Consider the following 20,098-nt stretch of genomic DNA (forward strand, 5'->3'; position numbering starts at 1 on the left):
CGCAGTTGAAGTCGGGAGCGCTGGCATTGGCAGGCGTCGGGTGCTGGGGTGTGAAGTGCAGCAGTGAGGTGTGGGGTGCCCTCAGGTCACGGTGCGAGCAGCGGCTCGGTGGCAGCGTCAGATGGCATTTGGTGAGACCAGGGTCGCGGTGCGAAGTGATGCGGTGCTCGTCGCGGTGCTGGCAGGTCACAGTGCAAGCAGCAGTGCAAGCAGCAGCATCGTCATTGCTGAAGCGCTGTCATCAGCTGACAAAATGGAGTTAATGGTGCCGGCGTCGGTAGGCCAAGGCTGCGGTGCAGGATGAGTCTTGCAACTTTAGGATAAGGTGCCCTCGAACCACAGTGCAAGCGGCGGCGGCGATTTCGGCGTGGAGCGGCATCATCGGGGATACCAAGGCAGTGCCGTGAAGCGGAGTGCCGTGCCCACAGGTGGTGGAGCGAACAGCGGCTTGATGGCGGCATCAGCAGGCATCATCGGTGAGACCAGGGTCACAGTACGGCACTGCCGCGGTGCCCTCTGCGGTGCCTTCAGGGCACAGTCGGCAGCGGCGTCTGGTTGCTTTTACTTCTGCTGCAGCACAAAGACACACAGTCCCCAATGCTGAGGGCAGAAGAACTTGAAGTCTTTGCTGTTCCTGAGACTTCTTGAACAGGGGGCAAGCTCTACCTCAAGCCCTTGGAGAAACTCACAAGAACAGATTGCAGAAGGTTCAGTCCAGTCCTTTCACTGCCCAAGACGAAGCAGCCACTGCAGGCCAACACAGCAAAGCACTCAGCAAAGTGGTAGTTCCTCCTCACAGCTTCTCCAGCTCTTCTTCTTAGTAGTCTTCTTGGTCCAAAAGAGTTCTAAAGTTCATGTGTTTGGGCCCCACTTTTTATAGCCCAAAATCCTTTGTCCTCTCAGGCAGAGAGTGTCTGTGCTCAGTCAGAACCAGTTCTGCCCTCTCTGGTGTAGCTTCCTGGCAGGAGGTGGATTCGGGATGGTCAGTGGCAGACCAGGCCCATTCAGGTGAAAAGAAATCTCCTCTCCCTACTCTAATTGCAGCCCAGGTCAATTCAGCCCTTTTCTGACCCACCTAGACTATCTGGAGCCACTGCTCCACCCCAGCCCGTGTCATTTAAAACCCAGACAGTCAATCCACAACCCCAGCAGTGGCCTACTAGATGACAGAGCAAGAAAATACCTACTTTCTATACGTGGCATTTTCAAACACAGAACGTAAAAATCACCTTCACTAAAAGATGGAGCTATAGATTCTGAGTTCAGGCATACTAAAATTTATTTTTCTACCTAGTTCCTAGGGCTTTATAATATAAGGTATTAAAAACAAACTCCCCATTCTGTCCTATGGGAACAGGTAGCCTTGCAATAGTGAAAAACGAAATTGATAGTGAATTACTATCAGGACATGCCACACACACCAGGGTATGTCCTACCTTTCACAGACACTGCACCCTGCCCACGGGGGTACCTTGGGCCTACCTTACGGGTGACTGACATGTAAGAAAAGGGAAGGTTAGGGCCTGGCAAGTGGGTACACTTGACAAGTTGACATGGCAGTCCCAAACTGCACACAGGCTCTGCAATGGCAGGCCAGAGTTACATTTACAGGCTGTTTGCGTGGGTGGAACAATCCAGTGCTGCAGCCCAATAAAAGCATTTGATTTACAGGCATGGCACACTCAGTGCACTTTACTATGGACTGACAAGTAAATCAAATATGCCAATCATGGAAACACCAATCCATAACACAATTTACAGCAGGAGCACTTGCACTTTAACTCTGATCAGCAAAGAGAAAGTGCGCAGAGACACTAAGCCAGCAAAAACAGAGTCAAATCCGGGAGGTCAGAAAGAAAAAAACTCAGGGGAAACACGCCAAAAGATGCCAAGTCTAACACTCCCTCTCCTCTCTTTCCACCATACAATCTCATCCTCTCTGATACAGAGCCACCCTATTTCGATTCCATCGTTCACCATACTCCAACACAACATAAAACTTGAAGGCGCGCACCGCTCTGAAAGGACCTTTGAATTTGAATAACCCTCTAAGCACATGTCCAATTCGAATTTTTACCCAGTCACCTTCAATAACAGAACTATTAGGGTTTGAAGTCCTGGATGACTCACAGGGTTAGGTACCACCTCTAGCCACTGGAGTGCTAGAGGAACTCTTGTGGTCTGACACCCTGTGATGACCTTTGACTACCATTATTTTAATTGACTTTGGTGTGTTATTCTATTCTAGTCTGAATGTACGATGTCCTGCATATGCCTTGCTTCTCTCATATGCCTTGCTTCTCTTAAAAGTTTTTTTCTTGAAATCTTGCTGTCTTTCAGTGGGAGCTGTCATGGAATAGGACAGCCTTGCCAAGAACAGAACGTGTGGGATGTGCATTTGAAAGCATGAGAGAGCGAGGTGTGGAATGTACTTTTTGGTCTCGAAGTGCAGTGTTGTGAGCAGTGATGCACAAATGTGCTCGGTGTTGTACATTGAGAGATGAAGTATGTGATGCTATAAGCAGTGTGCTCACAAATGTGCATTGTGTTGTACACTGGTAGAATTCATGTCATCCTGAATTCCGATTCTGCCTAGCTTGAGCTTTATCTGCACGCACAACAATGTTTGCAAGTTGTTTGGGTTAATCACGTTCAAGCATTGTTTTTGTGAGAGATTGTTTAATGTACCCTGGAACATGAGAGATTGGAGAAGAGGACGTGTGTACTCCTTCCTGCCATTTGAATGCTTGCTTGGAAGCTGGCCAGTTCTGGCAAGATTCCTCTGGCGTGGGGGGGGGGGGGGACAGTTCTCTCGAACCTTCTAGTGTGTTTTGAGATTATAAAGCGGTGGGTTGTTGACTTAGAGACCGGGATTTTGGAATCCGAACAGGGACAGACGCGTCTACTTCGGTGTGGAACCCTGGTTGCAGAGGCTCTTAACCACGGCTGTTTAATTCCCCCAGTCAGGAGTGGGCTAAGATGCAGTGTTTGCACCAGGTGAAGTGTTGAGTTTTGATTATTGCCATTGTGATGTGTGGCCAGTTGCTTTGATCATTTGAGGTGTTTTCTTTGTGATGTGTGAGTGAGTGAGTTGAGGTGCACATCCCAAAATAATCATTTGATATATCTAGTGTATATATCTATATCTTTCTAATCTCTTGCAGGATGTCCAGAATAATATATTTTCTTCAGTGTTCTCATATTATTTGCTGCCTGTTTATTCATGCTATTACTCATTTAACTGTTGCATTTACCAAGTATGTTATTATTGCTTGCATATAAACATATGCATCTCTGTGTATTTGAATGTTGTGCATTTGGCATCTGGGAACGCCAGTTAGAGAGCATTGTGTAAAATAAAACCCCAAGCCTTATTCTGAAAAGAGAGTCTTTGCATTTTGTAAAATAAAACCCTTTCCTAAAGGTGTTGCGGTGTAATGTCTCCTGCTTCATTGCGTTGAGCCACCGTGTGGGAGATTCTGTATTATCTGAAGGGCGAAGCAAGACAGCCACCCACTCTCCCATCCAAGAAGGTACCATCTTGGTCACTGGAGCCCTACCTCTCATGAGCACAAAGGGAGTCTTGATTGTAGTTTCTTCTTCCGTAGTGAGATAGTCATTACTTTAGGCCTCCACCCCATAAGCTGATCTGCTCTCCTTGCGGACACTGTGATCCAGTGGTAACTTAGCAGTAGACAGACTGATCACCTCATTCTAGCGCCTAAGTATCCGATATAGCACTATCTTCAAGTGCAAATAAGGTTTCTTTCTAAACTCTTGCATCACGAAATTACATGCTGATAAAATAAAAAATGTAAAATCCTTTATATGTCTAAAAGCCAGCATGAAAAATGATTTTTACTTAAAACATCGAATGTCATCTCTTCTTTCAAATGGTTCTCCTTCCTTTCCATCCACTGTATGCTTCTTCATCCTGAGCACAACCATCTCTAACTCACATTCACCTGTGCCTTAATCACTATTAATGTATTTCTGCAAATTGACCTCAATTCACATTCCCCTTCCCTCGGGAATGTTCGCGCATAAATCCTGTTACTTTAAATCTTCCACAAAGAAACTTATATAAATTACTGGAATGATGTGTGAGTGCACATGACTAATCCTCAAACAAAAATAACTAATAATTCTGGATTAACCAGCAACTTTGGGCTCCGGTGCAGTGTGCTGTCTGACAGAACATGCTTCAACACCTCGCCAGAGGTAGGAAGTGCTGTATAAATGCAAATACAGTACTGCGAGGCTTTTTTAAGACTCCTGTTAAAAACTTACATTGGTGCCCACATTTTATTTTCCCTCAAAAAGTCTGGGAAAAGCAGAATCAGAAAGTAAGCTTTTACCTCCCTTTTCCTAACCCCGATTAGGTCTGGCTTCACAGTTTAGCTGTTACCAAGATGTATTTTTACCACTTTCATGAAATGCAGAGAGCTAGAGTTTCCCAGGTGCAAGCAGGAGTAACTCGTCAAAACCCAGGGTTAGCCATTGCATTCTGGGATTTGTTTTGTAGTCCCGTTGTTTCCATTATAAAATACGTATCGGCGCTACAGCCCTTAAAATGTAAAGAATAAACCCGGACTGGCTGAGCGAGTCATGCAGGTACTTGGGTTCCTGGGACACTTGAGAGCTCTGTCGATGCATCTCTTTTACTAAAGGGGATTTTTTACAAGTAGTCCTTAGGTAGGAAAGTGGAATTGTCTTCACCAGGGCCCCGTCTTCCTCCCCTTGCAGATAGGGTGACCAACTGACATGGGTGCAAATTAAGGACAGTGAGTGTAAAAATTCAGGACAAGGGGTCAAAATTCAGGACAAAAATTCAGGACAAAAGGTACGTTTTACAGACACATCAGAGAAGGTTGCGCAATAGTATATAAGTAAGTAAATAGACAACTACTAAAGTACAAGTGAAAGTAAGTTTATATTAGGTTGAGACAATTGTGCACTTCATGGTTTGTCAGTGTGCGCGCAGCTTTAAGCAAATGTGCAGGTCTTTTTGTGATTACGAAACCGCCCCCACCTTTCCAGCTCCCAGAGAAAACGCCCAATGCCCGGTTCGGCCAGGCCGGCCTTGATACCACCCTCCAATGGCGCCCCTCATCTTCACATAGACCCTCTCTCACGTGTATTTAATTTCTTCTATAGTGCTACTCATCCCAAGTATGTGGGGCAGAGTGTTGGAGTGCGTTACAACACACACATATTATATAGAGACAATCACTCATATAAATGTGAGTGTCAATGTATAGGAAATGTTGCTTAAGATAATGGGGCTTACAATGTGTAATCATACTTTCATCCATCATTCAGTCTTTCACCATTCATTCTGTCCTTCCATCTATGTGCCCATCCATGTCCATATTCATCCATTTACAAGCCTATCCATCACGTATCCTTCCATCCATCATTTCACTCATCCATCCCTCAATCCACCCTTTTACTCATCCATCATCCATTCATCCACCCTTTCACCCTATCCATCCGTACACTCATCCATCCACTCTTCCACCCATCCATCCATCCATTCACTCATCCATCCAGCCATTTATCTATCCAGCCATCCTTTCACTTACTTATTCATCCATCCAGTCACTCATCCTTCTACCCATTCACCCATTCAGTCATTCATTTATCCATCCCCTTTCTCTTTCAAATCCCCTTTCACTTAGCCATCAATCCTTCCATCCACCCAAATCCCCTTTCACTTAGCCATCAATCCTTCCATCCACCCACCCATCCATCTACTCATCCACTCCTGAATCCATCCATTGAACCTATCATTCATCCATCCTTTCACTCATCCATCCATCCTTTCTCATCCATCCATCATTTCACTCCTTCACTCATCTATCCATCCTTTTGTCCATCTACCCGCCCTTTCACTCACTCATCCAGCCTTACATCCACCCTTTCACTCATCCGTCCATCCATTCACCCTTTCACTTATCAATTCATCAATTCACCCTTTCACTTATCAATTCATCAATCCATCCATCATTTCACTCATCCATCCACCCATTCTCTCACCCGTCATCCATCCTTTCACTCATCCATCAATCCATCATTTCACTCATCTATCCACCCATCCCTCCACCCATCCCTTCATTAACTTATTCACTCACCTTTTCACATTAATTATGAGACCCATCAAGAAATCCACCCTCGCAAGGGGTGGGGTGGGGCAGGGTTCACTATGCCCCTGCACTTAGGCAATCTGAAAAAGTGGAAGGCATGAGTCATGCATGATGCACAGTGCCTGGACGTGGGGCGACTTTGACATGGTGTTGTTTCCAGAGCTTTAAGTGGGATGTAAAAACTATGGGGGTCTCTCCAAAAGGGTGTTTAATGTAATAAAATGCGTGGCTTAAAACACAAACTAAAAATCAGTGCTGAATATAATGTGCCGCCCGACTGGTATTTTTGTTGCTTGTGTCATTGCATCCAGATATATAATACAACAAGTGACGTTACACTTAGAACAAGTAACGGTACACCTACAACAAGCCAGAACTATTGGCTTTGTCAATGGTTGTTAGTTGCATAAAAGTAAAAAGCAGCAACCATGGCTGCTATACTATAACTATAATCCTTTCCTTTGATCTTCTTTCACTGCCTTCCTTCATTAACTGGATTCTCAGGTAGCAACAGCATGGGCGTTTTTGCACTTCCAGGTGACCGAATGCTCTGCCTGGACCGAGGCTGGAGGAGGCCACCACATGCTGTGCCAGCCCAGACTGACCCATTGTCATTCTGTATGTGGCAATCAGCCCCACACAGAATGACAATGGGCAGGGTGGGGCTGCTCTTGTACTCGGAGGAATGCGAGGCGGCCCCATCAGGGGGCTAAGGCCTCGCAGGGGAACAGATCTGTTTCCTGAAATGCCTAAAATTACGGACAAAAGGCGTCCGTAAAAAAGATCCTCACGGACAACGGACGTGAGGTCCAATTTACGGACTGTCCGTGAAATTTACGGACGGTTGGTCACCCTACTTGCAGATGCCCCTACACAGCCACCGAGATAATACGTGATGGTGTGCGTAACCATAAGGGGTTAACGAAGTAGGCACCAACATGCATGATACCGAATTATTATTGATATACAATGTTTTGCAATTTCAGGAAACGCCATTTCACCGCTTCGTCACAGGTAGAATCAAAAGCGCTTAGAGTCAAGAATGTCTGGAGCTATAATAGTCCTAACACTAATCACTATTAAGCTTACAAACTTCAAAGAGCCATGAAACACGATCAGTTGTACTCACCAGCTCCACGGTCACCGCGGAGTATATACCCCCGGCTTTACTGAACGCCCACGGGAAGTTCAGAAGTCCTGCCCCCAGGGCAGATTTTAGCGTTATAAAAACAGCTCCAAATGTGGACAGGTTTGGGCTGCCTGTGTCCAGCGAAGGTTTAGAAAGCAGTCCGATGCTCTCTCGTGCCAGCTCCTCCATTTCCGCGAAGCCTGCTTTCGTCTCACACACCGAAGGGGCAACTTCGGGTCTGAAATTGAAAACCGCACCTGAAACCAGGCCAGTGAGGGTCAGAGTCGACCCATGGGGCAGTTGTCTTTTGGCTGCAGATTCAATAAGTGCTAAAGAGTCAGACCCTTGTTTTTGTGCTATTCTTTTAAAATTAAGTACTAGTATGGCCTACATCGGCCGCATCATGCCTTCAGAGCGCCAGACACTTTACACAAGAGTGCAGAGCCTGTGGGCTTGAGCACAGCTCAGTGTACAAGAAAATAAAACTTCCCACCAATCAGAGAGCAGGCTGTGTGATCCAATTAGCTGCCTCTGCTTGCCCCAATCACCAGGGATGTCAGTTTTCATTAACTCCTTCCAGCGGCAAGTCAAACATTGGACCACAGTGACTAACAGAGTCCTGCGACATTTTGCAGTGTCATTCCTGTGCAGGAGAGGTCAAGAGGCATGCGTGACCTCTGACCTATCCAGCACTGCCCTCGATTAGTACATCCCGCATGATACGAGGCCCGCTCAGGTGTAAGCAGTTTGTTCAGGGCTACATTTTACCTTTGCATTTTGGAACTTGTAGTCCAGTTTATGAAGCTGGACCTTAAATTTGCAAACCCTGATCACATTAGAAGAGAAAGGGCAGGTGAAGCCACTCTAATCAGCCATCGGGCACCTTGAACCGCAGAAGAGTGATCGACACGCTAATTCAGCTAGAATGCCCCGGGGGACAGCGAGGCCTCGTCGCCAGAGTAAGAAATAAAGGGTGTCAAACCGCATCCCGGATTTCGCAGCTGGTAATGAGCCGGATCCGGGACGCCCCAGTGAAATGTGTTGACTTTGTCGAAAAGTAAATTGCCGACGCCTTAGCACGTGCAGCAGGGCCCGCGCTTTGGGATCGGAGCGGCACCCTGAAGGGGCGACGCGGGCTTCTAATTTTCACTTCGAGCTGGGCTGAACACTCGTGCCTCACTTAAAAGTCCATCAGCACTTTTGTGTTTGAGTCCCATTGAGAGAGAGAAAAAAAACACCCGGTTTGTTGTCACTTCACAAGTGCTTAAGAGACTAACTACAATTTTAATTAAAGGCAGTTAAATATATATATATTCCAATCCCTGTGTGCAAGTTATATGCATCAACTGGTAGAATGTTAGATGTATCTCCATATATGAGTAATTACACAAATAACAATTTACATAGCAATTACTAATTTATTTTTATTTAATTTCTACCATAGTGCTATTCCTCCCAGTATAGGTGTCAGAGCGCTTTATATTATACAGAGGCTTTGAATTAAGCTAGTGGGTGAGCCAGTGTAAAGGAAGTGCTACAAAAATTTTTGAGGGTTACATAGCTGCCAAAATTCGAAAATGAGTGCATTTGGATGTTGGGTTTCTCTTGTAAAATTGCCGTTCTTGCATGGGCAAACAATTCCTCTTTCGCTATAGGGCAGACTACTAGGAACACAGTGTAATACGCCGGTTACTTACCGGTAACCTTCATTACTCCGAGTATAGTCTTCCTCTCCACATGACTAACAAAGTGAGATTCAGCTCCACACCAGAACCCTCCAAAGCAAAAAAGGTCAGCCTCCAATGCCTCCCCTCCCTTCCCAATATGGCCGACTCATTACACCCTTGACCTTCATAAGAGGAGGGCTGGCCCAACCCATCAGCCTGAAACTACCAAGCATAAACATGAAGCCGATAGCCAGACAGGGAGGGAGGGATGGATGGGAACTCATGTGGCGAGGAAGACTATACTCGGAGTAATGAAGGTTACCGGTAAGTAACCAGGGCATTACCTCCTTGTTAGTCTTCCTCGCCACATAACTAACAAAGTGAGCACATACCAAAACCAAGCGGCTTCATGGAAACTCACAAGAAACCAACGGACCAGAATGGGACGCCCAGGAAAGAGGGCAAACCCAACAGACCAAATGAGTGGGAGGACCACCCAAGAGAGAGGCAACCACGAGCAGGTAGAACCAGCCCGGGACAGAAAGACACCGGGAAGGCCGAAAACCCGGATCCCCGAGACACGAAGTGCCGCCAGAAAAACCGCCCCAACCAAAGGCCGAAGGAGGACAGAGAAGGTACGGAACCAGACTGCACGGAGCCAAAAGCAACAGCAACAGGCCCCAGAAGAGAAAGCAGCAAGCTGGTCCAAACACACCAAGACTGCCCAACGGACAGCCAAAAGTGAGAGGGGAGCAAAAGCCCAGATAGAGGAACTGAAGAAACAGAGGGCATCCCCACCACAGCGACCCAACAAAAAAGCCACAGCAGAAAGAGAAACGCTGTCCGACAAACACAGCAAAACCGCAAGGGTGATCTACACAAAAGGACCCCCGGAAAGGATCGCAACACCAACGAGAGAACATAGGCAGGCACAAGGCAAAATAGACCCAGGAAGGAGCCGGAAACAACACCTTAGAGACCCGGCCCACAAGGGAACCCAACCAGCGAAAAGCGGAAAGCCCATAGGGCCGCCCACGTAGTCCGTAGAGCGGAAGGGACCAGGCCCAAGGCCAAGCTACCAGAAAGGAAGCGATTGGTCACCAGAGGACCCCAAGCAGAAGAAAACACACAGAGCCCGGAAGGAAGGGAAATGCAGCGCGGCGGCCCGAGACCGCCCCGCACAGGGACCAAGCAACCCGTCCCAGGAATGTCCCACAAGAAGGAAGCGAGCCGCCGAAGTGAGCACCCAGGCGGCCACACAGCCAGCCAGCCAACAACCAGGCCCAGCCCAGCCGAACAATGAAGAACCGACCGGAACAGGAGCACACAGGGAGAAAAAGCCACAGGCAGAAACAGGGCAAAACAAGCCCGAGCCATGTCAACACTCCCAGGGAACCACCGAGCCAACAGGCCCCGGAACCCCAAAACCAGGGACAAAAAACGAGGATACAAATCCACACCGAAAGCGCAGGGCCCCGCCAGGGAGATGGGAACCGGGAGTAGCACCCCCGGGCACCCAACAGCACCGCCGGAAACAAAAACCAGCAAGGGAAAGCCAGAAAGCAGGGGCAGGACACAAATCCTGCACCCACATAGGCCCAACACGGACCAATGAGTAACATTGCCCAAGTCAACCACCGCAGCAGCAGACGCCAATGGAGACGCACTCAGGCGAGCACCACCAACCGGACAAAAACCCTAGCCAGGCCAAACAAGCCCAGAACCCCTGGAACAAAAAGGACCCCAGAAAAGCGCAAAGCCGGGAGCCTGGATGAGAAGCCCGAAGAGCCAACTCCGGGGACCCAAAATGAAGCAAACAGCACCAGACGTCCCCAGGAGAACTCCCATCCAGGCAGGCCCGACCCACATTACCGTAGGAGAGCAGACGATAACGTGAGCTGTCAGGGCGGCACGGCCGGAGCCAGAAGAAAAGTGACCCAGGCAAGGACAGCACCATTGTGCCAAAAAGTCAACAGGGGCGAACCCCGCAAACACCCCGGAGTACGAAGCAGGGGAGAAACTGCCCAGGAGAGCAACAAGAAGCACCCCACAGGGCCGGGGCAAATCTCAGAGAAGCTAAGGAACGGGCGACAGAAAGCCGACCAACCGACCCAGCACCGACCGGGAACCTACGCACGCCCCAAAGGGTGGCAAAGGCCCCCAGCACCCGGGAAGGGGCACCCAGAACATAAAGACCACTGGTCCAAGAAGCAAATGTCCGAAGACACACAAGACACGGACCCCACAGGAGAGGCAGCCCAAAGCACCAGGAAGACCCAGGCTGCCACCCATCAAGGTGCAAACCAGTCCAGACCCGGTCAACAACCCAGAGCAGACGAGATCAGATGCACACAGGGCAAGAAGGCCATGGGGCCCTGGAAGAGCAAGAATGGGAAGCATGAGGAGACAACCAAATGGCAATGCGCAGCACCACAAAGGTTGCGGCAGCCAGCCATAGCTCTGCATAGAAAGATACCCGAGAGGGCGCCATAGAGAGGAAGCAAAGGCTGCCATCACCCAGGAAGGGGAAACCAGAACAGAAAGACCACCTGCCCTACTGGCAGACAGGGTGGGAAGGGAGCCACCGGGGCAAGAAAAAGGGACACTCACGGGAACAGGCGGAGACGGCAAGGCCCACAGGGCACAGAGACCAACCGAATGGGGAGGATCCCCAATGGACAGATGGTGCAAGCACCGCATGACACAAAAGCACCCAAAACACTCCCTGTGGAGGGCCCATACCAAGGCGAACAACCCGGACAGGAACAACCGGAGGGCCCAAAAAAACAGACGAAGGGGGACAGCCACCCAAGGGAGGAGACCCACCACAGAGCCACAGCATGTCGGACCGACCCTGGGAGCCCAACTACCGACGGCGACCCACAAGTGGCAAAACATAACGTGTAATTGCAAAGCGCACGGATCATCCAAGGGTCTCAAGGGGCTGAATAACAGATGTATATTGTTACCCAACTCAATGGTACTCATTTTATCGACCTCAGATGGATGAAAGGCTGAGTAGACCCGCCACGATAAGAACCTGTGACAATGAGGTCAAACACAGGTCCCTACAGTGGACGCTTTAGACCACTGCGCCATCAGACCCGGCCACTGAAAAGGCCCCCAAGTAGAGCCCCAACCCCCAGGACGCGAGGTGAAACACGACAGGGAGGGTAACGCAAGGCCGCCAGCCGAGACAGGCATCCGGAGACACAACCGCCGCGGGCCTGGAAAAAAAAAGGCAAGACTCCAAGAGCAGAAGCAGAAGAAAAAGCCCACCTGGAGACCACAGAAGCAGCCCAGAGAAGGACGGTCAGGGGCAGACAGCGGCCTGCCCCCATAAAACATGCCGTAGCCCACAACTCTGGAAAATCCCGGAGGACACATCAATCAGGGACCAACCAGGAGAGACCCTGCACAACAATGGAGAGCAGGCGGGGACAGGAGCATACAGGACGGAGGAACCGCAGGACAATGCCCGCAAAACACTAGGTCATGAACACACACCCCATCGGGCAAAAGGACGACATATGTGTGACCACTAGCACAGTGATGGCAAACTTACAGCCCATAACGAAGAGCGGATGACCACTCCACGGAACCCCTCTTGGCAATCGCAGAATAAGAGATATCGAAAAACACCAGAAAGGACCCAAAACCGTGACAAGCAGTGCACGTTAACAGGGAAAACGCAAAAAGCCCAGTCACCCCGAAGGGTATGCCGGCACTGAATATCAGATGTGTACTCCCACAGGACCATGTTTAACCACCAGAGAAGAAAGAAAAACTTAGTGGACCCGACGAGATTTGAACCTGTGACAATGAGCATGAACAGAGGCTCCACAGTGGAACCAATAGAACACAAAGCCACCAGACCAAGTACATCCGTACTACAACACAAGCCCTGTAAAGAGCCCGTTAGCCGGCGCGGGGAGAGTAGGAGATTCGGACAGAACCACCGGAAGATGAGCGTTGCCGCCGAGACCTGAACCCAGGCCCCCATTCTCAAGGTAGACCGCTCGAGCCCAAGGCTGCGTTCCCCCCCTATTAACCCATAAAAACCGTGAGGGAAACCTAGATCTGCCCCAGGCGACCGAGACCCCTCTGGCAATGTAAATAAACACATAAACATACCACAGGTGTTGAGAAGATAGTACAAAAAAACAAGGAGCCCCACAGCAGCCCGAGCCGGCCGCCAGTCCCACGGTACAGGAACAGGCTGGACCACATCTAATCATGCAAAAACGGAGGAGAAACCGAAAGAAGTCGCTCAGGAAAATGCGGGACAGCCGCATCTGAGGGAAACACCCCGGAGTGAAGCCGGAGGCGCCCGACCCCGCCCCTCGGAGCCCCGACCGAGGCGAGGAGCTGAATGCAAACAGCCCGGACCCGCCCGACAGAGTTCGGGAAAGAAACGCGGGAAGAAGCGGCACCCTGCCGCGTAGTCGACCCCGCCAAACTCCCGCAGGACATGACAGAACGTCATGAGTGGACCCAGGCAGTGCCAAGGACTGTACCCGCCCCGGACGGAAAAAGGTCAGCCCGCGCTACAAGATGCAGTCGCCTGCACTGTATGCAAGCCCCACGGGGCTGACAGCGCTGGCCGCACGAAGGCCAGGGAGAACATGGGGGCGCGGCAACGGAAACAGGCCGCTGGCCGCTTGATGCAGACCCACCCCCGCAACAGAGCAGGGGTACTCGGGGAACCCGCACACTGAAAGATTACACTGCCAACAACTTACTCGTGATTTGCAGTGTATTTGTGATTAAAGCGGCACCCTGTCACACAGCATGCACCAGGGTAGCAAAAACTCACCAGTGCAGGTACTGCAGTATAAGCACCGGGGATTAACCAAACGTGCCACAGGAGCTCAATGCACCTCCCGGGAATAATTAATCAAATAATTAACCGTGTCACAGACAAAACTAAAGGACACCACGATCAATGCAAAAGAGCACCGGCGGGCGCGTGGGCTGAGACAGAGGCCAACAACTTATGACCGTGACAGTGCGAGGCGAGGGGCAGAAGGGAGCAGATACAGCAGAGCCCCAGACCACCCCGCCCGCCCCCCCTATTGATCCCTGGCCCGCTAAGGCAGAGCCTAACCGGTCTCAAAAGAGACCGGGGGAAGGAAGGGGGGAGGTCCAAAAGCCCCAGAGTCCGCTAGCGCAGGACCACCAACCAAGGACCCATGCTCCCGCTACAGCAGGAACCACTTACCTGAAGGCGCATATGGAGAGTAATCGTGCGCAGAACTAAAAAAACAGGCTGATGGGATTGGGCCGGCCCGCCTCTTATAGAGGTCAAGGGTGTAATGGGTCGGCCATATTGGGAAGGGATGGGAGGCTGACTTTTTTGCTCTGGAGGGTTCTGGTGTGGAGCTGAAGCTCACTTCGTTAGTCATGTGGCGAGGAAGACTAACGAGGAGGTAATGGATAAGAGTGCAGTGAACAGAATAATTCACCCTACCCGAGTACTTCAAACCAATCTCTGCACCTACATTGTTCAGCCTACTCCCATCCACACAGTGGACAAGCACTTCTTTAGGGTAGACATTTGTATAGTGGTTTACAGTTGTACCGGGCACATATGGCCTATAAAAGCATGTTGCACTTGAACATTGATATGTGTGGCTTGAGGCTAATGAAGACCACTCAACTTTCTCTCTCTGGTATGCTTTACTGATGTCACCAGCTTGATATGAACTTTGTGATGTAGAAACTACAGTTTCGCAGGGGCAGAGAGGTGGTAGAGATGAAAGTATGTTTTCGAGGCAAGTTTTGTGTGTTTTCAACACACATATGGTGCCTTCTCCATTCTCGTCAGGCACCACTTGGTTGCTGAGAAATCCAGAGCACAAAACTAGTATTTTTGGTCTGCCGATGTAGCAGATCCGACTTTTAATTTTAAAAGAATCCAACGTCTGCTGACCCGTCGGTCAGTATCAGATGGAAAACACACAGCCGACACGTGTTTAGTCGAAAATACCACTTTTTCAAAGCTCATTAGTCTTATGAAGTGACGTAAAAAGTGATTTAGCTTCGCCTCATGTGCAAATGCCACAAAAGAAGTCCTTGGAGCCCCATGGACAAGTATGTTCGAAGCGAAAAGGTCTTTTTCTAGCGACCTCTGGAAAACAGTGTGTGATAAATGCAGTTAGAGTTCCCCAACAGGTAAAATGAGGACCCCGTGCAATAAAGTGCTAAAGTCGACCTGATGCCTGTAGCTGCTTTTGTTGTCTCCCGACTTGTACACTTGGTTGTGCCCGCTATTTTGACTCCTGCGGTGTTACCAACATGCCTTACTGGGAAGTGTTTGCTGGTCGTAATTATTTTAGTGGAGGTATTGCTAGCACTTATAGTGAAATACTAATGACTGGCTATGTTTATCCTGAATGGAAAACCAACAGGACCCCCTTATGGCTCTGTGACACTGTGTAGACCGCATAATGCAGCTTCGTTTGAGGGCAGTAAATTACCAGTAGGCCTTCTAAAGCTCCTTGTTTGGATATGGTTAGAAATGGCCCTTTCTGCAGGGTCACCCCCAAAGTTTTTGCCTTCTTCCTCCCCTTTTTGTTGAATTTGTTTTTGTTGGCTTTAGGACTCTGGCACAGTACCACTGCTAACCAGTTCTAAAGTGCGTGTGCTCTCTCCCTAAAACATGGTAACATTGCTCATACCTAATTGGTATATTCAATGTATTTATAAGTCAGTAGTTGTTAGATTTGGGGGTCTCTAGTTGGCAGAGGTAGGTACCTTTGACCAAATAGGGACCCTTGCGTCTAGTCAGGGTAAGGGGGTACCCTCCTAAAATAACCCCTGCTCACCCCCTTGGTAGCTTGGCACGAGCAGACAGGCTTATCTCAGAGGCAGTGTGTAAAGCATTTGTGAACACATACAGTAACCCAGTGACAACACTACAGATGGACACCATACAAGTTGTATTAAAAAAAAAAAGTATACTTTTTATAGTTTTAACAAAATACCATAAACGACAAAAATCCACAAAACTGTACTTAAAATGGTAGAATTAGCTTAGTTCTCTTTAGATATTAAAATGCGACACTTTGAGTTCAATGTACCTTTGGATGCGTAACGCTATACAACGAAAGTGTTGCAGGGAAGGTGATGTGTCGGTTCCTTACACGCAGGAACGGTGATGCATCGGTTTCTTACTGCGCTTCCGTGGCGATGCGGCCCGCAACGCCGTGATGCGATGAAGATCTGGTGCAATGAAACAAAAGATGACGTCTTCTTCTTGATGTGGCACGATGCGTGCACGCCCGACGGCCGTGCGGCGACTCAATGATTCTTCTGAGCTGCGACAGGCCCTGCGATGCGCTCCTCCGGTGATGCGGGACGCTTCGGTGATGCGACAGCTGCAGCGGCGACACCCTTCTTCAGTGATGCGACGACAGCGGCTGCGGCGGCAACACTCTTCTCTGGTGATGCAAGACGCTTCTGCGATGCGATGCGACAGCTGCAGCGGCAACACCCTTCTTCAGTGATGCGACGACAGTGGCTGCGGCGGTGACACGCTTCTCCGGTGAAGGGAGATGCTTCTGTGATTCAATACTTCAACTACAGCGGCGACACCCTTCTTCAGTGATGCGATAACAGCGGCTGCGGCGGCAACACACTTCTTCTTCATGAGTCACGCTTCCAGCTCCTTGCGGCACGCAGTCCCTCAGAAAGCCCAACCCAACTGCAGGTACCTTAGGTAGCCCATAGAGCTGGGTTGCTGTGTAAACAAAAGGTAGGACATGTACTTTGTTTTATATGTCCTGGAAGTGAAAAACGCCCCAAATCATTTTGCACTACTGTGAGGTCTACCCCTCCCATAGGACATTAGGGATTCCTTATTACATCTAATAAGCTGTAATTTCCAATTGGAAGGAAGTAGATCTGTACAGTTTAGTACGTTTGAAACTGTAATGATAAATCCTCTTTATTGGCAAAGTCGAATTTATCATTACAATTTTGAAAATACCACTTTTAGAAAGATGCAAACACAAGGAAATAATGGACGGAGTGATGAAACATTTTAGACACTCACCCCCAGTCACAGATCTGGGTTGAATCCATCATCATTCTTTAGCTCACTGCGCCACCTCAGTTCAGACACAGCCATATGCAAATCAGTCTTGACCCTGTGTCTCATGTGAACAGTCTAGCCCGAACTGTCAAGCCATGTCTTCACTGGACCGGAAACAAGCATCCTGGGACCGGTTTCAGGGTAACACCCCTCATTAGCCAGGCTAGCTTGAATCCAGTGGACCAGAAACATGGATCCTGGGACCAGTTCGGGCTGGACTGTTCCCACTGGGCGAAGGGTCAAGAATGATTTGCATATGGCTGGGTCCCAACTGGAATGGCATGGTGAGCAAAAAACAATGGATTTAGGCCCAAATCCCTGTACTGGGGTGAATGTATGACATTGTTCTGCATTCTGTTCATCAATTGTTCTTCTTGCACTTTTGGAAAGATGGCATTTTTCTGCTCTTAGCCTGCATGCCTGCAACCTGTCTCAAATACACATCTGGTATGAGTGATAGCTGGACTTTCTGCATTTCCTCTAGACAGCCACACACTATGGGAGCTTAGTTGTGACTTAATGGGCCTTCCTGGGAGGATGGGAGGGAGGAGCTGGGAACAGCCTTACACTTACACCGGAATAAGCTGTGTCCGGTCCCCACACAAAGAGCTGCAAACCCTCCTATAGTGAATATGGAGCAAGTTCTGGAAGGGAGGGCCTCTGTTTACTTCAAAGTCCTTCTTTGAAGTCTCCCTCACTTCAAAGTCACCACTGGGTATAAAAACTGGACTTCAGACCCTACCAATTCAATACTAAGCCTGGGCAAAGCACTACGCTACGCTCGCGTAGTTTGCGAAGTTTGCGCTACTTCGCACTACGCAAATTGCACGTAGCACAGTGCAAACACGCGTAGCATTGCGTAATGCAGCGGTCATTTTTAGCTTGCTCGCGGTCCTCAACATCAAGTTGGCGACCGCGAGCAAGCAAAATGAAATCCCGGCGACACTTTTTCCTCGTTCGCGATCAGCAACATCAAGTTGGCGATCGCGAGCGTAGAAAATAAACCTCCCGGCGAGATTCTCAACGCGGGGAGGTCAGGTTTCTCATTGCGAGTGGTCGCGTATGCTTGCGACCGCTCGCGATGAGAAACTACCAGTCCGCGTTGAGAACGCTGCCGCTCGAGTAAAAATCTACTCGAGCGGCAGAAAACTACAGCTCGCACTGTGCAAGATGCCGTTTTCAATGATTGCACAGTGCCAGATGCTTGTCCGCACTGTGCAATCATTGAAAACGGCATCTTGCACAGTGCGAACAGGGTACTACGCAGTTCGCGAAGTGCTACGTGTAGCTCGCGTAGTGCGAAGTGCACTTTGCATAGCTTCGGTGAGCGCTACTTCGCGAACTACGCCCAGGGTTACTCAATACACTTCTGGACCCGTGGATACACTGCCAGGAAGAAGGACTTCTGTGCTGCTGAAGGACTGCCACTCTGCTGGACTGCTGCTCTGGAAGAACTGCTTTGTTGCTGTGCTGGCCTGCTGCTTGCTGTCCTCCTTGCCTTCAGACGAAGAACTGGACCTGCAACTCCCATCTTGAAACCAGGACCCCGAAGTGACTCAAAAGGCTAGCCTGCTGGCCTCCTGATCTTAGCCTCAGGGACCTAATAGGAACCCCCTGCTCCAGGACCCATCTTTAATGAGCTCCTGACCCCCAAGAGGCACCTCTAAGTTCCTGGGCCCCTGCAAGTTGTCTTTCTGTTCTTTAAGTTAAGCAGATGGGCCTTTCACAAACGCAAACAGGCCCGTTAGCTCTTGAACCTCATCGCCAGCACAAAGATCCAGCGTAATCGGCCACAAGTTTGTGTCTTCTCACAGCAAGTATCGCTATTCATGAGCACGAGGATGCAGCCCGTCAGTCCGTGATGCCTGGCGGCTCCTTGCGCCCTGCAGACAGCGGCGCTCCTCTTGCTCCCGGCGAATATTTCCCCACGAATGGGACTCTTAGCACAACTCTTGAGAAGGTAAAACTTCAGCGGGATTTACCTGGGACTTTAGCCGACCCACGCTACATCACTGTCTGCCTGAACTTTTAGATTTTACCTGGTCTACCGCGACCAGTATAGCCCTGGTTGGCACTTTAGGCTTTTAAGAACTACATTTCTGTTTATTCTTTTAAAATTCATAACTTCCGTTCTACTTATTGGACTTTTGTCATTTCCAGTCTTGTTTTGTACATTACATCAAGCTCTATTTTCTAACCAGTTGTGGTATCTTTTATTGTTAGAAGTGGTGAACAAATAATTTACACATTGCCTCTTAAGTTAAGCCTTACCGCTCTGTGCCAAGCTACTAAAGGGTGAGCACAGGTTAATTAAGGGTGTGTTTGTGACTTACCCTGACTGTGATCATGGTTGCTGCTTGGGCAGGGTGCATACCTCTGCCAACCAGAAACCCAGTTTCTAACGGATATTCATTTCTCTTTATTCTGCACCTAAGGAGAATATGGATCTCAGTGCTCCATATTGGTTCCTAGCAGTAGCAAACAAATATATATATATTTTCAATTATGCAAGTCTATCAATAAATATACATATTTCTCTTTCAAGACACCTGGTTCCTTCCATTTGAAAAAAGAGTTGCTAAGTAGTTTTGCGCAACATATATGGGTTACAACTGTTTTAAAATGGACCCTGTGGCTCTAGAGCAATTTCAAAAAAAGATACCAACAAAGATCGCTTAAAAGACCAAAAAAGGGCACAACCTCTCCATCAAAATCTCCTACTCCTCTATGTTAGAGGACTTCTTAGACGAAATCAAAGCTCTAAAACATTTTATTGTTGACTCCAATAACATGCTGCAGATAATTGAATAGATTTGGTCTGGCCTGGAAAAGAGAAGGTGTGAAATCAACATAGAAGATAATGTGGGGAAAGTTAACATTTGGTCCAAAGAGGATGAATCTCTTAAGAGGCTTACAGAATATTTGGCAAACCGAAATACAATTTAAGGCTATATGGTATTCCCAAGGGCTCCAGGGGACACCATATGATATGATATTTTTTAAGTCAACCATTTGCAAAATTCTTAGTTTTGCTGCTTCAGTTCATCCCAACGTAAAATAT

At 48.8% G+C, this 20,098-nt stretch overlaps 1 protein-coding gene across 1 annotated transcript in view; it reads right to left on the minus strand.

The window, feature by feature from the left end:
• Window positions 1–7,718, minus strand: part of SLC38A8 (solute carrier family 38 member 8) — a 288,727-nt gene extending 281,009 nt beyond the window's left edge. The window contains exon 1 of the mRNA XM_085639943.1: window positions 7,276–7,718. Coding sequence (XP_085496069.1) covers window positions 7,276–7,464 — 189 coding nt within the window. The 5' untranslated portion in view covers window positions 7,465–7,718. The remainder of the gene's footprint in view (window positions 1–7,275) is intronic.
• Window positions 7,719–20,098: the final 12,380 nt, after the last annotated feature.

This window comes from Triturus cristatus, chromosome 12 (genome assembly GCF_964204655.1).
Source record: "Triturus cristatus chromosome 12, aTriCri1.1, whole genome shotgun sequence".
Lineage (NCBI taxonomy): Eukaryota > Metazoa > Chordata > Amphibia > Caudata > Salamandridae > Triturus > Triturus cristatus.